The 25,565-nt window shown below is 35.3% G+C and overlaps 1 protein-coding gene across 1 annotated transcript in view; it reads left to right on the plus strand.

Annotated features, from left to right (window-relative positions):
* Positions 1-25,565, plus strand: part of LOC107582280 (neurobeachin-like) — a 288,543-nt gene that overhangs the window by 133,331 nt on the left and 129,647 nt on the right. Inside the window, exons 27-34 of the mRNA XM_016268046.1 lie at positions 996-1,176; positions 2,541-2,665; positions 3,162-3,227; positions 5,625-5,793; positions 12,712-12,960; positions 16,265-16,382; positions 20,494-20,621; positions 25,240-25,301. Coding sequence (XP_016123532.1) covers positions 996-1,176; positions 2,541-2,665; positions 3,162-3,227; positions 5,625-5,793; positions 12,712-12,960; positions 16,265-16,382; positions 20,494-20,621; positions 25,240-25,301 — 1,098 coding nt within the window. The remainder of the gene's footprint in view (positions 1-995; positions 1,177-2,540; positions 2,666-3,161; positions 3,228-5,624; positions 5,794-12,711; positions 12,961-16,264; positions 16,383-20,493; positions 20,622-25,239; positions 25,302-25,565) is intronic.

Here is a 25,565-nt window from a genome sequence, read left to right on the forward strand (position 1 = left end):
TTTTTTAAATACTAGAAAAACTTGGATATATTGACTATTATAAAACTCCGTTCACAGGATCTACATTCTATTTAGTAGTTTTCATTCCGAATTTGCTTAATATGTCTTGTGATTTTAGTCTAACCTCAATTGAAAAGTTGAGGTTTCTTTCTAATTTTTGTTTTTAATGCATTTACATATTTGAAATCAATGCTAGTTCTCAGACTTTTCAATTTTTTTGCATTTTCCACATAGCGTTCAGAAGTTTGGGGTCAGTAAGATTTAAAAAAAGAAAGAAATTAATGCTTTTATAAAGTATTGTTTTGATCAGTAAATACATTTATATCTGTAATGTTAAATAAATGATGTTCTTTTTCATTTTCTATTCTATTTTCTATTTTATTCTATTTGAAACAAAGCTATCATTGCCTACACAAAAATATTAATAATAAGAAGAAATGTTCTTGAGCATCTGATTTCTGAAGGATCATGTGACACTGAGGAGTGGAGTAATGATTCAACTTTGCTATTACAGGATTTATATTAGATTAAATTATTAATTAGATTATTAGATTAAACAATTTTAAATGGTAATAATGTCACAATACTACAGTTTTTACTGTGTTTTTGATTAAATAAATGCAGCCTTGGTGAGCATGAGACTTCTTTCAACCCCAAACTTTTGAGTGGTAGTGTAGCTTGGTCACAGAGGTGTTTGAACTAATTTTTCTTAGATTAATACTTTCAATGCTCCACATCTAAAAAAAAAAAGCCTATCACTGCCAATCCTGCATCCTAGAAAGCATCTGCCAAAGCTTTGCATGACCCATCTCATCCTGTTTCAGGATGTGCTGTATTGTGTCACATTTTACCGGCTACACCTCATTCTCAGCCTGAATGTTCCACTTTTGTGCTGAAGATAATGACTGATCATTGTTATGAAAAAATGTGCTAACAGACTTGTGATATCGGACTGCACCCTTTGCGCTCTTGATTATTGTGTGTGTCTGTGTCAGACTGAAATGGAAGGCATCGAGGCGACGCAGGGCATGTCGTCTGAGACGGCCGTGATCTTTCTGACCCGGCTGATGTCCATGGTCGATGTGCTGGTCTTTGCGAGTTCACTCAACTTCAGTGAGATTGAAGCTGAGAAAAACATGTCCTCAGGTGGACTAATGCGACAGTGCCTCAGACTAGGTGTGTGTATATGTGTGTGTGTGTGTGTGTGTGTGTCAAGACACATTTTAAAGAAGAAAACACCTAAAGCCATTTAGCATACATTTCCTTTATGCTGAACACCTTTAGACTCTTCCAACCAACTTTCTGACTTTATTCTTCAGTCAATTTATCAGTTTAAAAATTTTTTTTTTTTAAAAAGCATTTTAATATTGTATTTGTATACTCTTGTATATTAAAATGGTCAGTATATTTTTGGTCAGTATCACAAATTTGCTTTTATGATTAAAGACTTAGAAATCCTAAATGTTATTGCAGAATTTAAATTATTCATTTTGTCATATTTTCCTTATTTTTTCCTTTAGTATAGATTTTTCATTATATTATATTATATTATTTTATATTATAAACTATAGTCCATTTATCACACACACACATATACAGTGGGTACGGAAAGTATTCAGACCCCCTTACATTTTTCACTCTTTGTTATATTGCAGCCATTTGCTAAAATCATTTAAGTTAATTTTTTTCCCTCATTAATGTACACACAGCACCCCATATTGACAGAAAAACACAGAATTGTTGAATACTGAGCAAAGGGTCTGAATACTTAGGACCATGTGATATTTCAGTTTTTCTTTTTTAATAAATCTGCAAAAATGTCAACAATTCTGTGTTTTTCTGTCAATATGGGGTGCTGTGTGTACATTAATGAGGAAAAAAAAATTACTTAAATGATTTTAGCAAATGGCTGCAATATAACAAAGAGTGAAAAATGTAAGGGGGTCTGAATACTTTCCGTACCCACTATATATATATAATTTTATTAAATATTTTAATCATGTATACTATAAACAAAGGAAGAATATTTTTGTTCACATAGTCAATATCACAAATTTGCTTTTAAGATTAAAGACCTTGAAATCTTTAATCTTAAAAGAAAATTTTGCAGAATTTGAACTATTTTATCATAATGTTTCTTTGCTCGTTTTCCCTTTAGAACTTACTATTTTATTTGTTATTTTTTTGCTAGGACACATTTTAAAGACCATAACAGGAAAAAAAACCTCAAGACGTTCAGCATAAATTTCCTATGACACACTTCCAACTATTTTTTTTCCTCAGTCAATTTACCGGTTTTAGTGCTGTTCAAGAAAAAAACTAGAGAGACAGGTTTAAAAACACATGTAAGCAATAAGGTACAAGCAGGATTGCTGCTTTAATTCAAGGGGCCCATATATTGGAACACTATATTAATCAACCAGCACCTAGAATCAAAACTATTCAGTTTTTATAGTTTATTTAATTTAATTTTATTTAATTCTCTCTTTGTCGATTTTTCTTCATTTATATTTTGTGCTCTTTCTTTCTCTCTGTCTCAGTATGTTGCGTAGCTGTGAGGAACTGTTTAGAGTGTCGTCAGCGTCAGAGGGACAGAATTCTGAAGTCCACCCTGTCCTTCAGTAAGTCTCAGGAGGGCCTGCAAGGCGTGTCCATGGCCAGCAAGGTACCCACTTTACTGTTATACTGCATCCAAGCACTGTACACAGTTTCTGTAATATCACTATGCAGTTAGGGTAGCGTTCTTGTTGCAAGTGTTTTATACATAAGTTGATATCTATAATTTATATAATTTAAATAACCTAAAAAATACTTGAAATGTATGTAGTTTATGACACAATTACTTAAGTCATTGTTTTAAGATTTATTTTTATATAAATGCATAATGCAATTGAACTAATCTACTCTGTGTTCAAGCCATCTTTCTTAAAGACTGAAAGTACAGTATGTTGTGTCTTGCCACATTCGTTTTTTTCCACAAAATGTAACATTGTCACGTTATGTGTGATTTGCGCTGTGGGTATGGTGTGAATTTGTAATTGAGATCTGCAGTGTGAGAACTGTTAAATTAAATTAAAGTGTTAAATGTCTGTTTGAAATGTCTGCTTTTCTTGCCTTAGACCACCATAGAAAATTTTCCAAGTAATGTTTCTCCAATTAAGGACCCGGACCGACTTCTGCAAGACGTGGACATCAACCGCCTGCGAGCTGCTGTCTTTCGTGATGTTGTGAGTTAATGTCAAATCGTCCTCAAATGCCCTTTGAAAGAAGTGTACACACTGTAGACCAGTGGTTCTCAAACTTTTTACAGCGGCGTACCCCCTGGGGCATTTAACATTCTTCTGCATACCCCCTCTCTTCCACTTAGACCGCTGTTACACCTTTTCTATTAAAGGACAATATTTGCCCCCTTAAATTGATTTACAGGTGCATTTTTTTTCCTTTATAGAGGCAAATATTTTCTGTCCTTATTAAATGTATGTCATGTTTTATGTTATATTCTTAACATTCCATTAAGTGTATTATTAATATAATAAATAAAGCAATAAATGATGGCAAATCGAAGTGATACTTCGATACAATTCCCTTCTTAATGAGTCAGGCGTCACGTCATTCATTCAGTAACAAAGTAAAATGCTGTAGTTATGAATGGGTTATTAATCACTGACTCTCCAAATCGTTCAAAGCCGCAGATTCATTCACTAATGAAACACCGCTGTATGCTGCTTGGAGAAGCACACCATATGATATGGATTTTGTTGGAACTATTATTTCATTGAGAAATAGAACAAGCATGACAATATTCTGTTTAAAATGTAGGCTACATTTAAAATGTAAAATGTTCACTTAACATTACCTTTTTTATGTTGAACTGTTGTAAAAAATGAATGGCACATTTGCCATCATTTGTGTATTCAGGGTAATTTTCATTCTTGCTCGTATCTTAAAAATGAAACAATAACATGCACAGAGTGTGTCTGTATCGAAGAGTTTAAATCGATCTCAGTCCGTGTCAACATTTGCTCTTCATGCTATTAAGTGAAGATCTACTTTAAGATACATTGAACAGCAGCGCGATTTTCTAAAGCAGCATATTCAGCAGGCATCCCATCACGTGCATGCTGCTTGTGTGGATGCAGTCACTTTTGCCCGCAAAAGATGAGGTAAGCAGATTGGATATCATGTATTTGACCGTTTACGGCACTCCCGTTTTCCTGTTTTTACATTAGAAGTGGCCTTTTGCTTGTCAGAAATACATGTTCGGTTTTAATGTTACTTTAAGTTGGGGTAGAATTAAATGAATGCCAAAACTCAGAATTTTGTTCGCGTACCCCCCACCGTCATCTCACGTACCCCCATGGGTACGCGTACCCCAGTTTGAGAACCACTGCTGTAGACGATGTAAACATGTAGACATACACACAAATCATACACACAGAATCTTTTGGTTCATATGGTCAATATATCACAAATTTGCTTTTATGATTGAAGTTGAAATCACAAATGTTGAAGTAAAATTTACATGATTTATTTTGTTACTTCGCTTGTTTTTTTTCTTTAGAACTTATGTTTTATAGTACTTAATACTTATATGCTTATATAAGTAATATATTATATATAAGTAATAATTAAATTATTTAAAGTTATTTATTTAAATATTTTATATATTTTTTTCAGGTTAATATTAGATTTTTAATTACAGATTGGTTTTGTTCATTTATTTTTCTATCACCATTTCAGAAATGTCACTCTGTTAACTCTGCACTAACAAAACATAATCAGTTCAGAGTAGCATTTCTGCTTTGCGTGACATGTTTTAGTCGCATATTGACTCTTCTTCATACCATTAGCTCAACCCTCTCCATTACCAGTAAATCACTCGCAAATGCGACTAAATCTTACTCTGGGCGACTAAATAATGTTTTACATTAGCCATTGGCTAATAAATTCTTAGATTTTACTCGCCAGTATGTGTGTGAGAGGCGTTACCAAGTTTTAGTTCTAATCACTAGTTCTATCATTAAATAGTGCTTAATTATCATAATATAATGCTTGGTTGGCTGAAGTTAAGAGAGCACATTCAGTTATTTAAGAAGCTTTTCCATTTTACAAATATAAGCTGATTGGGTGAAATCATGTGTGTGTGTGTGTACCTACTTTGCTCACTTTTGAGTACAAATTTGTCCCCAAAATATGGTTAAACCTGACAAAATCGACAAAAAACTCAATTTGTGGATGTCCTCATTTGTCAAACTGTTAAAATAAAGTAAACAAAGTTTTTTTTTTTTACTTTTGAAATTGTAAAAATGCAGAAAGTTTTCTGTGAGGGGTAGGGGTAGGATTGGGTTTAGGTTAAAAAGTGTATAACTATCTGTATATAAAAACAATAGAAGTCTATGTAATGTCCCCATTTAGATAGCTAAGTAAACGTGTGTGTGTGTGTAAAATAGTATATTAGTCTGGCGAGTAAACAAAAAATTAACTAGCCAATGGCAATTATATTGCCAAGGTGTGCGTAGAGGGTTGTAGTCTGGCGAGTAAACAAAAAATTAACTAGCCAATGGCGATTATATTGCCAAGGTGTGCGTAGAGGGTTGTAACTGCTATTGTGTTGTGCTCCACAGGATGACAGTAAGCAGGCCCAGTTCCTGGCTCTCGCTGTTGTCTATTTTATCTCGGTGCTGATGGTGTCTAAGTACCGGGACATCTTGGAACCCGAGGCGGAGATGGTCAGGTCTATCAGCCAATCAGGAAGAGGCATTCGGCAGGAGATATATTCCCCCACCAGCACAGGTGTTGTAGTGGCTAATGTATTATTTGTTGGCATTGCTTAATGCACTTATTGATATATATTTACAATAAGCAAAAAACTTGCTTTGCATTGCTTATTTGCATTACAAATGTCTTCTAATACCATTAGCCAGGTAATTTGTGTGTGTGTGCGTTTACAAAATATATTGGAAAAAAATGTAGGTCTCCACAGAGTCTGTCTCAAGCTGGTGTCAAACACATTTCTCTTCACCACCTCCCACATCTATTATTCATAACCTTCACTAATTATCCCACATAAAATTAAACATGCAGCCCTTACAGAATTCTTGAAGGATATCACTGCTGGCTGTGTCTGTAAAACAGTCGCAAAATTGGATTAATGTCCAGTAGTTTGAAGGATGCATCAAATAGCTATTGGAAATGTAAGATGTGTTCATTTCTGACTGGGTTTTGTTGGGAAAGTATAGTGAAAAGAATAGTGAGTGAGAAAGAGAAGAAAGAGGATCCATGAAGAAAGAGCATGCAGAGGCAGGGCAGCGCTGCTATTTCCAGCCCCATCTGTCAGTGCCCATTAGGAAAGCAATCCACCAGAGGAGAATGGGATCATATAGGCTGAGGCACTACGCTGTGTCGCCCTCATAAATTTCAGGGAAGAAAGGCTATGAATAGGAATTTTCCAAACAGGATGTAGCAGGCCATTGTCTGCACTCAAATCAGCATTCAGACATACTTTATAGCTGAATTGGGCCCCGTTGACCTTGCTAAAGGCTCTTGATGAATATCACTGAAAAATGCCTAACATCTGGAGAACAACTGGATATAGACAAGCAAGAGTTTGGATATTGAGTGGTCTTGTCTGCAAGGGCTTGATTTTATTATATAGGATGAAAGTGGATGCATGCTGAAGAGTCTTGACAGCAAGTATTTTTGAAGGACAGAAATGTTGTCATTGTGCTCAGATGGTATGCAAATCAGATATTTGGATCAGAGATTTAAAAATGTTTTAAAGCAAAATTTAAAAAAAGCATTTCTATTGACATTCACACACACACACACACACACACACACACATACATACATATATATATATATATACATATATATAAAAATATGTTTATAAATAAATATACATAAAATAATATTTAATAGAATTATAAATACATTTTTACGTATATATACATATGTGTGTGTGTATGTATATATCATTTGCACTTATATATTGTTGCTCTTTTGTTAGTTTTGACTGCTTTCATCTTCTCATTGTCACAATGCAAACATTTTGAGGAGTCTTTGACAACGTTTTAAATGAATAGTGTAAATTTAGTACAAGTTTAATTGAAAGCATTTGTGGCATAATGTTGATAATAAAATTAAGTTCTACTTGTCCCTCCTTTAAATAAAGCAAAGATCTAGATGACAGTGTAGAGCTTACAATATAAGTGAATGGGGGCCAATTCATAAACTTTAATATGCTCACTGTTTCCATTGTATAACCACACGACATAAACAATATGCATATTAACATGATTTCAGTGTAAAAAGAAAAATAATCCTTCATTAACCTTTTCTGTGTAAGGTTATATCCGACTTTTTTGCTGACAAATAAAATGCCTGTTAATTTAAGTGCTTTTTATACAATTCTAACTTTTCTTCTTTTTTTTAAGAAGAAAACTTTATATTTTGTCATAGTAAACACATGTTGTGTGTTGAACCAGGAATAATCCTTTAAAGGTCCACCCAAAATGTAAAATTCTGTCATCATTTACTTACCGTCACGTTGTTTGAAACCTGTGTGACTTTTTTTCTTCTGAAAACCACAAAATAAGATGTTTTGAAGAATGTGCTTTTTTTCTTCTGAAAACCACTAAATAAGATGTTTTGAAGAATGTTGGTAACCAAACGGTTCCTGTTCCCATTGACTTTCATTGTATGAACAATAATATATAATGAAGGTCAGAGGAAACCTGAAGTGTTTAATTACCATCATTCTTCAAAATATCTTCTTTTGTGTACCGCTGAAGAACTGAAGTCATTCCGATTTGAAACGACATGAGGGTGAGTAAATGACAGAATTTTGCTGTAACTGTGATGAAGTGTAATGATATGAACCTCCACCAGGTGGCAGCAGTATACATCAGCATGGGTGCCAAATGTGAAATCATGTGGCTTTACCGTGATTGAATGTTTTTTTTTGTCACCAATAGCACTACAGTAGCCCATTTACTGTAGATGTATATGTACAAGGTCCTTAAAAGTACAGTGACCTTTTCTGTGTGCCTGCGATCCCTTCCGTGCCTTTAAACACTACACAATACATTACAGTCAAACCATTGAATTCTTGGATTAGTCTTTTCCCTGAGGAATGGCCATAATGATTTTCTTGGTCATAAGCAAGCCATAACTCACTTTAAATTCCCCATATTTTCTATCATGAAGAATTGCTGTGTTTGAAAATGTCTCAGAGATGTGCTTGAGCATTTTGTGACGTGTTTACATTCCAAGGCCAGATAAAATCTCAGCGTGATTTGTCTCTGCTCTTAACACATGTCTTCAGTTTTGCTGCAAAGCTGTTGCTGTTCATGGCTGGCCAAAATCAACATATGTAAACAGAAATTGTGTAAATGGAAAAGATGATATATATATATATTTTTGATAATAACCTGTTCACTTTGGCTAAAAATGATCTCCAGCTGGATAGGGTTTCGCTGCCTTAAACACTTAATAAATATATGTCTTGGATAGCATGCATGAAAATTTGTTCAGTGAAATAAACAGTGTATATATACAGTATATGTATATATATATATATATATATATATATATATATATATATATATATATATATATATATATAATAGGGACATATACATTTGTTGCCAGTATTTTTTGTATTATCAACAAATTACGTGTCAGTTAACATGTTTGACAATGGTTGGTAGTTTTATTTATTATTTCTTTTTATGTCAGCTAGATATCTAAGCGGGCAGTTAATTTATTTAGTTTTTGCCAGATTAAGTTACAATGTGTGCCTGACTTTATGCCAATGCACAAAAGATTATATTTTGAAGAATATTGATAACCAAAAGATTGACGGTAGCCATTGACTTCCATGGTAGTCAACGTCAACTGTTTGGTCAACATTTTTCAAAATATCCTCTTTTGTGTTCAGCAGAAGAAAGAAACTCATACAGGTTTGGAACAAGTGGAGGGTGAGTAAATCATTTTCCTTATTCATTTTCTTTTTTGGGTGAACTATCCCTTTAAAACTATGGCTCCTGTGACACTAGGCCCAAATAATGTGCCTCTCCCTGCTTAGATATTGAGTCATGGGAACAATGGATCTGTAGTAATGTGTGCAACCGCCACAGATGAGGTGTGCCTGCTGACTAGTAAAGGTGGTGTGTGTGTAGATGAGTTTGTGAGTGTTAGGGAGGGTCTCCGGGGCGTTGATGATAGATTAAACAGAAGCGCCCCACCGTGCCCCTAGCTCCCCTCCTGTCATCCTCACCCCTCAGCACCCTAATAGAGGCTGGCATGCAGAAATGAGTTGCCATGGCAGAGTGTATTATTTTTGAAATGCTTTCACACAGGCGGTCCGCAGACGCCGGGACGTACTACTCACTCCCGCATGCTTTAATGTCATCTGCCGGCCTTGAAATTGCTGTGTCTAATTGTTTGCCACCTGCCACCAAATGAGCTGCCAGACGTGGACAGGCTTCTTGGATTGTCTGTCAGAAGCTCAATAGATAGGGAGTGACAAAAAAAAAAGCCTCAAACACAGGAGAGATCAGGAAGACTCGCATATCACAGTTTTTCTGGGACTTTCCAAAGGTGAATTTTTTCAATTAGTTTTGAATAACCAGGAAGCTGTGTTTGCAGATGGGGCCGGCACCATGAAGGACTTGCTTTAGTCAATTTAAATCAAGAAGAAAAACTTTAATACATTAACATCAGTCCGTATCAATGCTAATGGATGGTATGCTAATAAACTGAGTGATACAAAATAAGTTTGCCATTATATGAGACCAACACATATAGTTATTGTTAATGTTCATTTATGCACTGAGACTGTTTGTAATCCTAATAGCCATTTCAAATAAAACATATAAACTATTTGCATCATTCAAAGTCTACCCGAGGTTAATCTGTGCTTTATTCAAAGTAAGTCAATTTTAAAAATCCTATTAATAAAATATGCACAGGATAATTCATACATCATTCACAAGCTGTGTCTAATTGTTTGCCACCTGCCACCAAATGAGCTGCCAGACGTGGACAGGCTTCTTGGATTGTCTGTCAGAAGCTCAATAGATAGGGAGTGACAAAAAAAAAGCCTCAAACACAGGAGAGATCAGGAAGACTCGCATATCACAGTTTTTCTGGGACTTTCCAAAGGTGAATTTTTTCAATTAGTTTTGAATAACCAGGAAGCTGTGTTTGCAGATGGGGCCGGCACCATGAAGGACTTGCTTTAGTCAATTTAAATCAAGGAGAAACACTTTAATACATTAACATCAGTCCGTATCAATGCTAATGGATGGTATGCTAATAAACTGAGTGATACAAAATAAGTTTGCCATTATATGAGACCAACACATATAGTTATTGTTAATGTTCATTTATGCACTGAGACTGTTTGTAATCCTAATAGCCATTTCAAATAAAACATATAAACTATTTGCATCATTCAAAGTCTACCCGAGGTTAATCTGTGCTTTATTCAAAGTAAGTCAATTTTAAAAATCCTATTAATAAAATATGCACAGGATAATTCATACATCATTCACAAGCTCCCAGCCAATGAATAATTAATGAGGAGTGTTGATTAGAAGCTTGTTTATCAGTCTAATACTATCAGCTCTACCTGTCAAATACCTGCAAGAAGCCAACATGTTATGAGTAATAATACTGTAGAAAAGCATTTCTTTGTGGATCTTAATGTTCAAAACTGTTGCAAACTGAGGTTCAAAGTCATAATTCTGTGTTGACTTTACAGTAGTATTAGAATGTCCATGTTACACATATTACTGATATGTTTAATTTATATTAACTCAATTAATAATAATTTTAGTAGTAATTATTAATATAAAGTGCTTTTGAATGTTGTTTCTTTCTTTCTTTCAAAATAAATGCATCTTGGGTGAGCATAAGAGACTTATTTAAAAATACTTTTAAAAAGTCTTACAGACCCCAGACTTTTAAACAGTAATGTATGTATTTGCATCTACAAGGATAATTCCTCATAACTCATAAAGACAATGGTACACATGTATGATTTTAAGGGTCTGTTATTCTCTGTTTGTAGTGCTCAAGGGGAAGCATGTGTCACAGAATGTTTTTGCTTCCTTGCATGCGATCTATGAGAAACTCTCTGTGTCACGCCAACATGTTAAAGAGAGCGTGCCGTCGGGACGAGTGACAGTATCCCAGACAAGTGCTCTAATGGCTCCATCCTCTCTCTGTACAGTGTCTGCTTCGAGGTCACATTGTGCGGCATCAGGAGGCTTAGCAGGTGACATTAGAACCACCGAAAACATGCAGATCTCTGTATCGGCCAGCATCTTGAACCACGTCAAGTCGTGATAAAGAAACCAGAACGATATACACACCAACAAAATATCATTCCATCTTCCAAAGCACTTGACTCTGTCATGTTTATAATATCAAACTAATCCTCTCCTGCTCTTTGCTATCCGGCTAAGGTGGGTTTCCGTGAATCTGCGAAGCTCCAGAATGTCTGTGAAGACATACAGGAGATTATCGGCGAGGTCAAGAGTTTAACACAAACTCCTGATCCTGCTCGTCTCCAGCACTATTTTCATCTCGTTAGACTGTTGCCTCTGGAAACCATGTGATTTCCTTTCACATCTATAAATAAGCTGGACAAAAGGCTAAATATAATTTCTTGAAGGCATAATTAAGTTGATTAGTATATTCAGGCCCTTTTTAATGGTTTAATTTGTTTAGTAGTTATATATAGAGACTGTTTCTTTAATTAACTTTCCAGAGATTGCAGCTGGCCAGTGTTGAGAAGGTCAAAAAGGATGACAAGATGATTACTGGTATTGTGATTTTCTTCAACTGGAGGGGGTTGTTCCTGTTATGCCGTACCTTTTGAAGTACTTTCCGTAAATGTATTTTAAAATGAATATATTTATGTGTTTAAGGATGTTCCAAACTTTCAGACATATGATCTCGCCTTGTTCAAACACTTAAATTCATTTTACCATGACTAGAAAGAGGAGAAAAACAGAACCGGATGGACATTTTTAAATTGAATATTTTTTGTAATTTAAGAATATTTAATAGTAGTATGTAATCCAATATAGTGAGATATAATGGGGCAATGAGTATGCACTGTATTGTAGGAATAACCCATAAGGTTTTCTAAGGTGAGAACCTCAAAACTGCACCACTATAGCAACAGCAAATTTCTGCAACACACCTGGAAAGTATCTTCTGATGAAATTCGCTCCGAGTTTGACATTATGTCAAGTCACAGCAGAGGACAAACAGCAGAAAAGAGAAACATACCCAAAACCCAGCAGTCACTGCTTTTGATTTTACTGTTTGTTTGTCCTGAGCTCTCATTCTGTACAGTCGCAAGGCAAGCACGGGCCGGCAGGAGAGCAGGATGTTTACTTTGCCTGCAGGTCTTTCCCTTGCCACTGCGACCATTCAGTCTATCCACTTTCATCCAGCCTGACTGGACTGTGGAAAACAGCCGTCAATCTCCCTCCAGCTTAAGCAACTGATTTCACAAGCAATCGTGTATTTATTGTTGCAGGTGAAATGTTTTTATTTTGCTTTGTTAGATGTGTTTCTTTTTCGCTTATACAGAATCTGGAAGCTTTTGCGGGTGACTTGCCGTCCCTTCTGGGAAGTGCTTGGTAAAATCCTAGCTGGCTGCTTAGGTGTTTACACATCCGCCGATCCCAGTACATTGTTGTGGCCTGGTTACAAGAACAGTTTGCCAGCCGTATCAAATCCAAGGTACAATTAGTAAAAGATTGTGTATAATTTATTTTCCTCCCTCTCGCAGGAGTGTGGTGGTACAGGCCAAGAAGCCTCTGTCGGTGAATACAGTGGGCAGTTCAGGCTCCAGCAGCACCCTGACCTCTGCTAGCACCCCGAACATCTTCGCTGCTGCTTCATCCGCTACGCCCAAGAGTATGATCAACACTACAGGTAAGCATTGCTCTGATTTATATCTCGTTACAATCTTACCTAACCTCTTCTGGAATGTTGTTAATTATGGTAACTTTGTAAGGACAGAAAAGTAGATATAATGCTCACAGCTGCTCTCTGTGTCGTTAATGAGACGCTAATTTGAACGTGCAAGTGCTTAAGTGAATTTCCAGTGAAATGCACGCTCTGCTCTGCTATTCCTAGAATAATTCAAGATGTCATTCCTAAAATAATTCAAACTCAGGAAATTAGATTTGGTGATTATCTCGATATCTCCTGCAATCTTTTACTGGAATAATTTATTTAAAAATTTAAAATGGCAAAAGATTTGGTCTTAACAACAAAAATAGTTTCTCACCAATAAAGTAAAAGAAGTGTCTTTTAAAATAATAAATACATTTTACCCTGTTAAATATTTTATGATTAAATATAAAACCAATATTGATACAAGATGCTCATTTTGCCAAGTTCACACAGAAACTGTCTATCATTTATTTTCCAAGAGTATGATCAACACTACAGGTAAGCATTGCTCTGATTTATATCTCGTTACAATCTTACCTAACCTCTTCTGGAATGTTGTTAATTATGGTAACTTTGTAAGGACAGAAAAGTAGATATAATGCTCACAGCTGCTCTCTGTGTCGTTAATGAGACGCTAATTTGAACGTGCAAGTGCTTAAGTGAATTTCCAGTGAAATGCACGCTCTGCTCTGCTATTCCTAGAATAATTCAAGATGTCATTCCTAAAATAATTCAAACTCAGGAAATTAGATTTGGTGATTATCTCGATATCTCCTGCAATCTTTTACTGGAATAATTTATTTAAAAATGTAAAATGGCAAAAGATTTGGTCTTAACAACAAAAATAGTTTCTCACCAATAAAGTAAAAGAAGTGTCTTTTAAAATAATAAATACATTTTACCCTGTTAAATATTTTATGATTAAATATAAAACCAATATTGATACAAGATGCTCATTTTGCCAAGTTCACACAGAAACTGTCTATCATTTATTTTTGGTCATGTTTCTATACTGAACATCTATGGAAAGATATTGAAGCATTTATTAAAGATAATATCCAACAAGATTTATTGGTTACTTTTAAAGATATTATTTTTGGACACTTTGATTCTGATTCTAATAAAAACAAAGCTTGTTTTGTTATAAATTTAATTAATTTTCTTGGCAAATTCTATATCCATAAATGTAAATTCACCAAAAATAAACCAATGTTTCTTGTTTTTTTTTAAAAGAATTTAAAATGTATCTTAATACTATTTCATCCTCTGTAAATAAGAAAGCGAGAAGAACAACCTCAATTTGTAATGACTTTAATTTTATACTCTAATTGAAATATAAATGAATATCTTACCCTCATGTTTTTTTTCCTTCCAATTTTTATTTTCTTTTTCTTTTTCTTCTTTTTCTTTTTTTTTGTTCTGTATTTTCAGATGACATTGTACATATTGTTGTTAAATGTTGTGTACTCTATACAAAGTTGTATATCTTTAATGTTATCTTTGTGATGTTTGCATTCATAATAAAAGGGGAAAAAAAAGAAATTAGATTTGGCGGCATCGGGCGGTTTGTCCACTAGAGGCCCCCCCTCACTATGTATTGCTTTCTCACACTATAGAAAAAAAAGACATGAAGATAGGATCTATATGAAATTTCAAGGTTGTTATGCAGCCACATGGAGACTATAAGGAAGTCCCTTTTCAAGCGTCCCCCTCAGGGTGCACACTGTGAACACTGTAGATTTTTCTATTGAGACTGGAGCTGTTAGATCTACCTTATTGAGTGTGAAATTGTATGTGTTTATTGCTCTAGGCAGGACATTCTGGCCTGAAAACATAATATTTGATTCTATGGGATTCATTGAAAATATCTGTAATTGTAAAATGTTTCCCCATTTATTTCATTCATTTCAGTATATTGGTAATTGAAAGCCGATCCTTCCAGTTTTTATTTTCTTTATCTTTTTCTTCTTTTTCTTTTTTTTGTTCTGTATTTTCAGATGACATTGTACATATTGTTGTTAAATGTTGTGTACTCTATACAAAGTTGTATATCTTTAATGTTATCTTTGTGATGTTTGCATTCATAATAAAAGGGGGAAAAAAAGAAATTAGATTTGGCGGCATCGGGCGGTTTGTCCACTAGAGGCCCCCCCCTCACTATGTATTGCTTTCTCACACTATAGAAAAAAAAGACATGAAGATAGGATCTATATGAAATTTCAAGGTTGTTATGCAGCCACATGGAGACTATAAGGAAGTCCCTTTTCAAGCGTCCCCCTCAGGGTGCACACTGTGAACACTGTAGATTTTTCTATTGAGACTGGAGCTGTTAGATCTACCTTATTGAGTGTGAAATTGTATGTGTTTATTGCTCTAGGCAGGACATTCTGGCCTGAAAACATAATATTTGATTCTATGGGATTCATTGAAAATATCTGTAATTGTAAAATGTTTCCCCATTTATTTCATTCATTTCAGTATATTGGTAATTGAAAGCCGATTTTACGTACCTCAGCTTTGAAGGACCGATTTAAGCATCCTGCTATAATTCTTTTTGTGATATTATTTTTTCCTTAAGAGAGGCTTTTAGTCCCCATTGTCCATCATAAACCTCACTGAGATCTGCTTAGAATGCACAAGGTACATTGATTTGGATTAAGGTTGAATCAGGCCAAGCTTTCACTTCCAGCGAAATCCATCAGAATGTCCCTCTTGACGTTTCCCCTCATCTTGGTGTATTTGCTTATGGGTGGACACTCATCTCTGACATGCCGATTGATGGCTGCATAATAGATTTCCCATCCTCAGATGTCCCGTGACAGCTTGTGGTTTCACAGGATGACAGTCCATTGCTGTGATGTATCTATCAGAAGCTCCCTGCTGCACAGGGTGCTGTGGACACTGGCTTTGACAGAGAGAGAAATAAGAGGAATGTAAGATGGTGCTTCACGTTCTCAGAGGGAGGTGAGAGTAATAGGGATGATTCTCAAAGCTTGTGCCTCTATAGTTATGTTGTTACCTGATGAAAAACCAGAAAGAGTATTTGATTTTAGTGCAACTGAGGGTTTAGTTGACAGTTGGTGGGGATATAAATTGAAAAACTGCACCAAGAGTTGTTTTCAATGTCTAATAATGTGTGAGAGAAATATTTATTTATTTAGAAATACTTATTTAAAAATAAATGTTTATATTTTCCCCTAAATTCAAATTTTACACCAAAAACTTTGTCTGAATTTAGTCAATTTTTCTAACCTTTGATTTCTTTCTTGTTGTCTCTCAGGAGCCACAGATGCGTCTACCTCCTCTTCCTCCAGCTTTGTGAATGGAGCCACCAGCAAGAATCTGCCTGCGGTTCAGACTGTGGCCCCCATGCCTGAGGACACCATGGAGAACATGAGGTGAATCCCAGGATGTCCCACAATGTGTGTTGAGGTCTAAGACAGACAGCGGGGTAGAGATTCAGCTTGATGTTTATTATAAAATGGGATGGTTGGATGATTGGATGAGTTGCTTTTGAAGCCATTGTGAAATATCACACCAGATGTAATTTTATGTGAATGAAAACAAGGCTGTGAGGACACTGTTCTGTCTTAAGCTTAGGGATGCACAATATATCAGTACCATATCAGATATAGATTTTTATTGGAAATTGAAAATTGACCAATATTGGATATCTAATCGTGCATGATAATTCCCCTATTTTTATATTTACATTTAACAGTCAAAACAAAAGTTTGAAATAATTACGATTTTATTAAAATAATGTTTTATGATCATTTATTTGATAAAAATATTGTATGATGAAATATTATGACAGTTTAAAAGAACTGTTTCTGTTTTATTTTAAAACATAATTTATTCCTGTGATGGCGATGTCTTCAGTGTCACATGATCTTCCAGAAATCATTCTAATATTCTGATATTTTTGATCAAATAAATGCATCCTTGGTAAAAAAAATCTTAATTATATCAAAGTTTTGACTGGTAGTGTATACAACCTTTGCTGTCATCTAATGTAAAATCATCTTTAAAATACTAATAAATTAATAACACTTCAATAGTACCATATCAGATATAGATTTTTATTGGAAATTGAAAATTGACCAATATTGGATATCTAATCGTGCATGATAATTCCCCTATTTTTATATTTACACTTAACAGTCAAAACAAAAGTTTGAAATAATTACGATTTTATTAAAATAATGTTTTATGATCATTTATTTGATAAAAATATTGTATGATGAAATATTATGACAGTTTAAAAGAACTGTTTCTGTTTTATTTTAAAACATAATTTATTCCTGTGATGGCGATGTCTTCAGTGTCACATGATCTTCCAGAAATCATTCTAATATTCTGATATTTTTGATCAAATAAATGCATCCTTGGTAAAAAAAATCTTAATTATATCAAAGTTTTGACTGGTAGTGTATACAACCTTTGCTGTCATCTAATGTAAAATCATCTTTAAAATACTAATAAATTAATAACACTTCAATATAATCTGTAGCTAAAATATCAATTTTTCATACTGTAAATTATAATGTTGCCTAAATTAACTTGTAGCTGCAAACATTTTATTTTATATTTATATAGACAAAGTAGTAAAAAACATGAAAATAATTGGTGTTGTATCCCTAATTAATTAACCTAATTTTCATAATTTCCAAATCTTAACCCTTTTTTTTGTTGTTGTTGTTTTTGTTGTTGTTGGAAACTTGAAAGACATTTTTCATGTTTTGTTCGGGGAAAAAAAATTGACACAAAGGTATACAGATTTATTGTTAAATTATTAATAATGAATTTAATTATTTATCAAACATTAGTGTCTTATAACCACCGTTTGGGGGAAAAAAACTTCACCGTTAAGCATGCAGTCAAATTTACAAAACTTGTCAATAAACATTTGAAATTGTTCTAGTGATTTTTAGTTTGGAATAGTTTTTTTTTTTTTTCAATGTTTTAAAGTTAAATACTATTACTATTTGAATATATTAAAATGTAATTTATTCCTGTAATGCTGAATTTTCAGCTTCAGTACTGAAGTCTTAAATGTGACTGGGGCATATTTGTAGCAATAGGCAAAAATACATTGTATGGGTCAAAAATATAGATTTTTCTTTTATGCCAAAAATCCTTAAGATATTAAGTAAAGATCATGTTCCATGAAGATAGTCTGTAAATTTCCTATTGTAAATATATCAAAACTTAATTTTTGATTAGTAATATGCATTGCTAAGAACTTCATTTGGACAACTTTAAAGGCGATTTTCTCAATATTTAGATTTTTTTGCACCCTCAGATTCCAGATTTTCAAATAGTTGTATCTCGGCCAAATATTGTCCTAACAAACCATACATCATAAGCTTGTTTATTCAGTTTTCAGATGATGTATAAATCTCAATTTCGAAAAATTGACCCTTATGACTGGTCCTTCAGAAATCAAGTGTATATGATTTCACACAATACCCTTTTAACATGGTACAATAACTGCAAAACGTACCCTTAAATGGCGTATTGCTTTATTTGAGTGTGTCTGTGAGTGGGAAGTACTTCCTCCGTCAGCACCTCATCAGATGAATTTGAGTTTATTCACTCAGCCATGCTAGTCCTGAGTTTGTATTATCACTGCCACAAGAGGGGGTCAGAACTCAGGCTTGTTTTTTCATGTTTACAGACATTGTGCCTTTCCTTTGTTTAGGGCAATGGGCGAGAATCATTGTATTTTTTTTATTGTTGTGGTTGCAACAAACAAGACAACCCCACACCTTACATATTGCCTGTCCTCTCTCTCACTGCCCACCACGGGTGTTTGAGCTGTCAGAGAGGGCTGTGCGAGCTCTAATGCAGAGAAATCAGTGCGCATAGGTGTTTTGGGGAGTGTGTGGAAACCGTGCTGACCTTGGCTCCATCCTTTCACCTCGTTTAATGCTTTGTGACAGACATCTCACAGACACGCCACCGTCTGACTACACAGGAGAAAGTGCGCGTGTGTGTGTGTGTGTGTGTGTGCGGCTCTCTCTCGTGCTCTCCGGGGGCCTCTACACTTCACACACACACATATACACACACACACTCTTTGTGGTTTCTCTGCCGAGCCAGGAATCGCAAATCAGTTGCCATGGCAGCGGTAACCGACAGCACTTATTGGGAGTGTGAAGTCAATGATGAAACTGTCTGGATGCAGAGGCTGTGATGCCTAACCGCACTCCAAGAGACAAGGGATGGGTTTCACTGTCGCTGCCTGTGTCTCATTAGTTTTTCTTGATTTTTTTCCCCACTTATTTTCCGCACTTACTTTCATGACACAATACCCTTTAGTGTTGATTTTTTTTTTTTTTTTGCAATAAGCACACCAAAAAGGAAATGCAGTATTCTCAAAGCTCACAATCTAATTATCATCAGATTTAAAACCAATACATGCAAACCCAAGTAAATTTGCATGCTTATACAACAAAATCCCTTGGAGTTTTGCTCAGCATCTCAGTGTTAAGGTTTTATTGTGGTACCCAAGCCTCAAAATACTGGTTTTGCGCAAAATATTTTTAAATGCTAGTATAGTAAATATGCTTGTACTCTAAGTACTGATAGCTACTTGTATTTTATCTGTGTAGAATTAAGCTTGAATCGGTATTATGTGTTTAATAACTTAAAATAACAAATAATGGACTGTTATTTAATAACTTAAAATAATTCATGCTGCCATATAAGGACTGTACTGTAAAAAGTATTACAAGTTACTAACAAGTAGAACGTAGAGAGCATACTGTTACAAACCTTTAGAGACTTTTGACTGATTTTATATTTCTTAAGTGAATTTAAAAGATTTAAAAGCTTTGATTCTCAAAATTAAATTTGCATGCAAATATAAATTGAGGCTTGACAAAAATAAGTTTGTAAATATCTAAATTTCTTCATTGATTCCTCATAAAATGTATGGGACTGTGCTTTTTTCGCAATTCCAACAAGAAGTATTAAATACTAACAAGTTAGCTTTCATTTAATGTTAGTGCCACTTGAAAAATTAGGGTAAAAATAGCAGTAAAGTCACCCATTTCTGCTCATTTCTCCTTTGTGTTTTTGGTCTTGACTCTGTGTTTTGGTGTTTTATGTTAATTTAGCTCATTGTCAGGACCCCATGCTGTACTGGAGCCGGCCAGTGCCATAAGCAAGAACAGCTTCCAGTGTGCCTTAAAAAACCACAAACATGCTTATTTTCTAGTGGGGTTGGACTCCTGTAAGACACATGTAGTTCTCTTTTCTTTTCTGCAAACTGGCTTTGTACTTTGTCTTTGTTGTCGGAGCCTAGAATGTTCACTCTGAAGTTATCTGCAACTGGTTATTACTATGTGGCTTTGGTTTGGTCTGTATGGTGTGTTGGTGTGCCATTTTACTGGTTCAGTATTAATCACAATTCATGGTTTTGTCTTCAAGTGAACCAAAATACGTTTTCGCTGTTCTTTTTATCCAGCTTCTATAATTAATTTACTTTGTTTGTCCACACAGTATCACCACTAAACTGGAGCGAGCTCTGGAGAAGGTGGCTCCATTACTGAGAGAGATCTTTGTGGACTTTGCACCTTTCCTCTCTCGTACACTGCTGGGCAGTCATGGGCAGGAGCTGCTCATTGAAGGTACTGATGCTGAGCTCTTCATCTCTCTTTGTCTTTCTCTTTTGCGCATCCTTGTGTATTACATGATCATGCTGATACAGGAGGGTGTAGGCTGAAGATACATTTGTTTGATTTTATGTTTCTTACCTGAATAACCTTTTGTTTTAAAAAGCTTGTGCGTTTATAGAATATATATCAATGTATATACACTCATATCAATGTTTTTGTATGCACTTCAGAACTCAGCATAAAGGGACATGCATGCAAAATGAAATAAACTTAGAAAATAAATACACATTATGTATTGGTTTATTTGGTGTAAATATATATATATATATATATATATATATATATATATATACTGATGCAAAAGTTTGGCATCAGTTAGATTTTAAAATAAATTAATGCAGTTTTTGAAAGTAATACTTTATAATACTAAGTAATACTGAATAATACTTTTATTTAGCAAGAATGCATTCAATTGATCAAAAGTGACAGTAAAGACATTTTTAATGTTACAAAAGTTTTCCATTTCAAATAAATGTAGTTTTTTTTATCTTTCTATTCATTAAGAATCCTGATAAAAATGAATCACAGTTTTGACAAAAATATTAATCAGAGCTGCTGTTTTCAACAGACTGGAGGTTGCTGCTGAAAATTCAGCTTTGCCATCCCAGGAATAAATTACTTATAAATATAAATGAATATCTTAATATCTTAGAAAACAATTATTTTAAATTGTAATAATATTCCACAATATATGTAAATGCAGATTTAGTAAGTGTATATATATTATTTATTTATTTTTGTTGGTGCATGGTTGTGTTTTTTCCTTTTTTTCCTAATCTTTGAGGTGCATAGAGCTACTTTTGGAATTCACTTCCCTTCTCTAGCTGGGTGCGATGGGCCACACACACACATGCACACGCTTTTTCTCTCACATGGCAAGGCAACCTCTCTTTGAACAGGAACCCACACTCCAGGCTCTGTTTTGTGGCTTTTTTACCTTTCAGCCTCAGTGCCAAATCATAGTGTACGTCCCCCTCACAGCTCAAAGCCAGTTTGTTCCGACTAATGTAGCTCCACATTACGGCACGCTGGAAATATGCGTGTCTACAGCTCAGGCAGCCATTTCATGAAAGAAATACTCAGAAACACATTCTGCCCTGGATTCAAACTCCCCTTTTTTTATGAAAAATAACAGCCAGTTTTCTGTTTTTAACTTTGTAGTCGTACTTAATCCTGTCCACGTTAGGAAGCATCACAGTTTAGGCTGCCTGCTGAAAACAGGCGAAAGGTGACAATTTCATGACTTTGCTGTCATTGAGTCAATGTTTTGCTCTGAGATGGTGTAGTTTCAGCCTCTACCAGAAGGGGCAAACTAGACCTTGCTAAACCTGTCAAACCTTGACCCCATGGTTTTGTAAGATTTAATTTCCCTAAACAAATTCGGGGTGATTACTAGGGCATGGCTATGAGGTTGCAAAAGTGTGCTTGGTGTTTTTAGCTCATTGCTATGTGGTTTGAAGGGTGTTGTAGGTAGCTGCTAGAGCCTAAACAAATTTAAAGAAATAGTTCACCCAAAAATGAAAATTGTGTCATTATTTACTTCCAAACCTATTTGACTTTATTTTTTCTGTGAAACATAAAATATATATTTTTAAATGTAACATAAATGTAAATTTACATTTATGCATTAGGAAATGCTTTCATCCAAAGTTTTTCTCCATTGCCTGGGATTCAAAATCTTTGATCTTGGTTTTGCTAGCACCATGCTCTATGTAGATATACGTGTATGTATGTATATATATGTGTGTGTGTGTATATATATATATATGCAGTTTAAGTAAATTTTTGACTACGTTTTAGTTACTTATTTTAGTAACTTCCTCATATTTTCTGGCCATTTTATAACATGTTTACAATCTAAATATATATACATTATTTAAAATATACACAGTATATTTTTAAAATGCCATTTACCAAATATATATTTTAAGAGTAGAAATATATTTTCTTGCTCATTTAACTTCATTTTGAGATTTACATTATTCAATTATTATAAACATAATTATTTTATATAATATAATAAATATTTTGTACATTATGTGTGTGTGTGCGTGTGTGTGTAAAAATTACATTATTAATTTTTCCAACTTGAAATGCCGTTGACTGTGCTTGTGCATTGCCATCCTCCCCAAACGAACCCCAATCCTGAACACACAACAGCGACTTCCTCATAGATGACTCTTTACCCTCGCATTAATTTGTCCAGTATGTTAACACCATCCCATGACCAGAAGAAATGATATCTGTTTTCCCACCTCCTTCCCTTCCTCTCTTCCTCAACCTCTCACAGCTGAAATACTGTTCACTTGGTGCAAAGGCACCCTATTTACCCATAATTACCCTTCATCCATCACTCGGCCCGGCACTAGGGGTCAAGCCCCTGCCCGGCCTCCCTCCAGACACTCGTTCACTGGGGGCAATTATGCCCCGCTCGCCCTCGGACAGCCTCCCGACACTTGGAGCTTGAGTGCAAGGCTCCTGGGCGGAACACTGCACTTCTTGTGAGAGCTGGCCGCCCAACTCTGCGACGCTTCTGCCCTTTGACAATGTCACATTCACACCAGTGAGGCTTAACTGGAAAGCGCGGCGACTTGCTGTTTAAATAGAATGCATTTAGTTTGTCCAGCAGCGTGATCCAGAGGTCAGGCCTGCAACCTGACTGAAGAGAGGGACCCCGGTGGGGAATCACCGTGTGTACGGCCCCAACTCACCCTCATAAATGAGACAGAGAGATTGTTGGGACTTGAACTCTTGGCCTCTGAAATATTACGGTCATAACTTCACGGACTGAATGGTTTAGGAGCGATCATTCATGGTGAAAGGCTGTTTAAGTGGGTAACGAGACAAGTGGTGCTGTCAGACAAAAGTGAGCTCAATTTAAAGCTCAATGTACAGGACTGTTTTTGCCACAGATTGTATGTATACAAATTTAATTAATGGGATTTACAGTTTTGATTTAAAAATGTAGAATGTCTGAAGAAAATGAGTACTTTTCTGTGCAAAATTATCTGCCATGATTCTGGAGTGGTTGCCATGGCATAGATATGAAGTTGCTAAGGTGTTCAGGGTGGTTTTTATTACATTACTATTTTGTACAATTCCTGCCAGTACTGAGAATCGAACCAACGATCTTCAGGTTACAAGTCTGACTCTCTAACCATTAGGCCACAACTGCCCCACTTCCTTTCACCCCTAACCTAAGAACGAAAAAAAACTTTGCCGTGAATATATCAGGGCCTTTACACATGACAGAATTTTTTGTTTGTAGTTTTGTAAAACTTTCCCACACCGTACTGGTTCGGCTTTGTTTGCATGTCCCATAAGTGTGTCGTCTTCTATTGGATAGCCGGGAGGCTGAATTACAGTCTTGCGCTACAGCGCCACACCGGTCAAACCGTGTTATTGCAGGCCCTTACATCATATGAGATCAAACAACTAGCCTATTCAATAACCCATTTTTCAGCTTTATTGTCCACCAAATGAAAAACGTAATCCCTACCTGTTAGAAAATGAACAGCACACATCTTCTCATCAACCCACACAAATGAAGCTATAATTTACGCAGGACTAGTTACATGGCAAAGTTTAATACTTAGGTGGAGTTAGGTATTTGTTCCGATTTCTAACCCTAAATATGGGCATTAGTAATAATAATGCAATAGTAAATACTCTTCCATCACTTCCATGGAGTCTGATTACACATGCTGAGAGCACTCTCTCTCTCTCTCTCTCTCTCTCTCTCTCATCTTTCTCTCATTAGAGTCCTGTCTCTCTGACTCTGCTGGCTCATGCAAACAAGGGCATCAGCTATGTGCTGTGTTTGTATGTTAATGCAGGTGTGCGTATGTGAGTGTGTGTGAGGGAGAACGTTTGTCTTATATGGCTGTCAAAAACTGCACATGACATTTACAATTAACTTGTTTATCAGTGAGGTTAACCAACTGTCTTTTATATTCAATGAACAACAGGCTTTTCATTTAAAACTACTATATTTTACTCAAACGACATCTGATTTCAAGAGAATGGTGCCTGTATGAGGAAAACAAGATGTGACTATATTCACTCGTCTATTTAAATTCATGCCCATACATTTTTTTTAGAAGATGCATTGTTGTATCTTTATAAGTGGCGTCCTTATTCTAGCAAGGTTTGAGAAATATGCAAGCGAGGCCATTGATCTCACACTGGCATGCAGCAGATGACCTTTGACCACTCAGGAGACACTATTAGTGACCCCGCGAGCTGTTAGCTATCTGAGTCATAACGCACAGACGACAAGAGACGTTCAGTCTCAAATTCAAAACATAACTCATCAGAACTGTCCTGGATGTTTGTGTGACATTAAATGGTTGCATTTTGGGACTGTTCCGTTCATCTGCACCATACACTTTTCTGAGGCCATGTGGATGGCCGGCCCTTGACTAACCCTCGCAGATGTAGTTATGATAGGTCAAAACAAATGTAAAAACAAACAACCTCTATGGTTTGTTTTGCTTTTGTGTGTGTTTATGAATATGATGAAGCAGAATGATTCATTTCTGTGTCTTTTTTTCTTTCTGTTCTCTTCTAGGTCTGGTGTGCATGAAGTCAAGCACCTCGGTAGTGGAACTAGTTATGTTGCTATGCTCTCAGGTGAGTTGTCACTCTTTTTCTGTTTTATTTATCTATCTAATGTTGTTTTCCAGCATGACACATTGTCTATTGTTAATGGTCACAGCGAGCTGCTTAAATATTTGTCTGGATGACAGAAAGCAATACACAAACATGACTGGTCATTAACACATTCATTTCTCAAAGCCAACCTTAACTGAGTGTGTCAAACTGCTCAGCTTGTGATGTTAACTGATATAGTTACAAATTTATCTCTTAAAAGTCTGACATATGAAATATTAGTCT

Source organism: Sinocyclocheilus grahami, unplaced genomic scaffold (assembly GCF_001515645.1).
Source record: "Sinocyclocheilus grahami isolate Dianchi unplaced genomic scaffold, SAMN03320097.WGS_v1.1 scaffold42.1, whole genome shotgun sequence".
In the NCBI taxonomy this organism is placed as follows: Eukaryota; Metazoa; Chordata; class Actinopteri; order Cypriniformes; family Cyprinidae; genus Sinocyclocheilus; species Sinocyclocheilus grahami.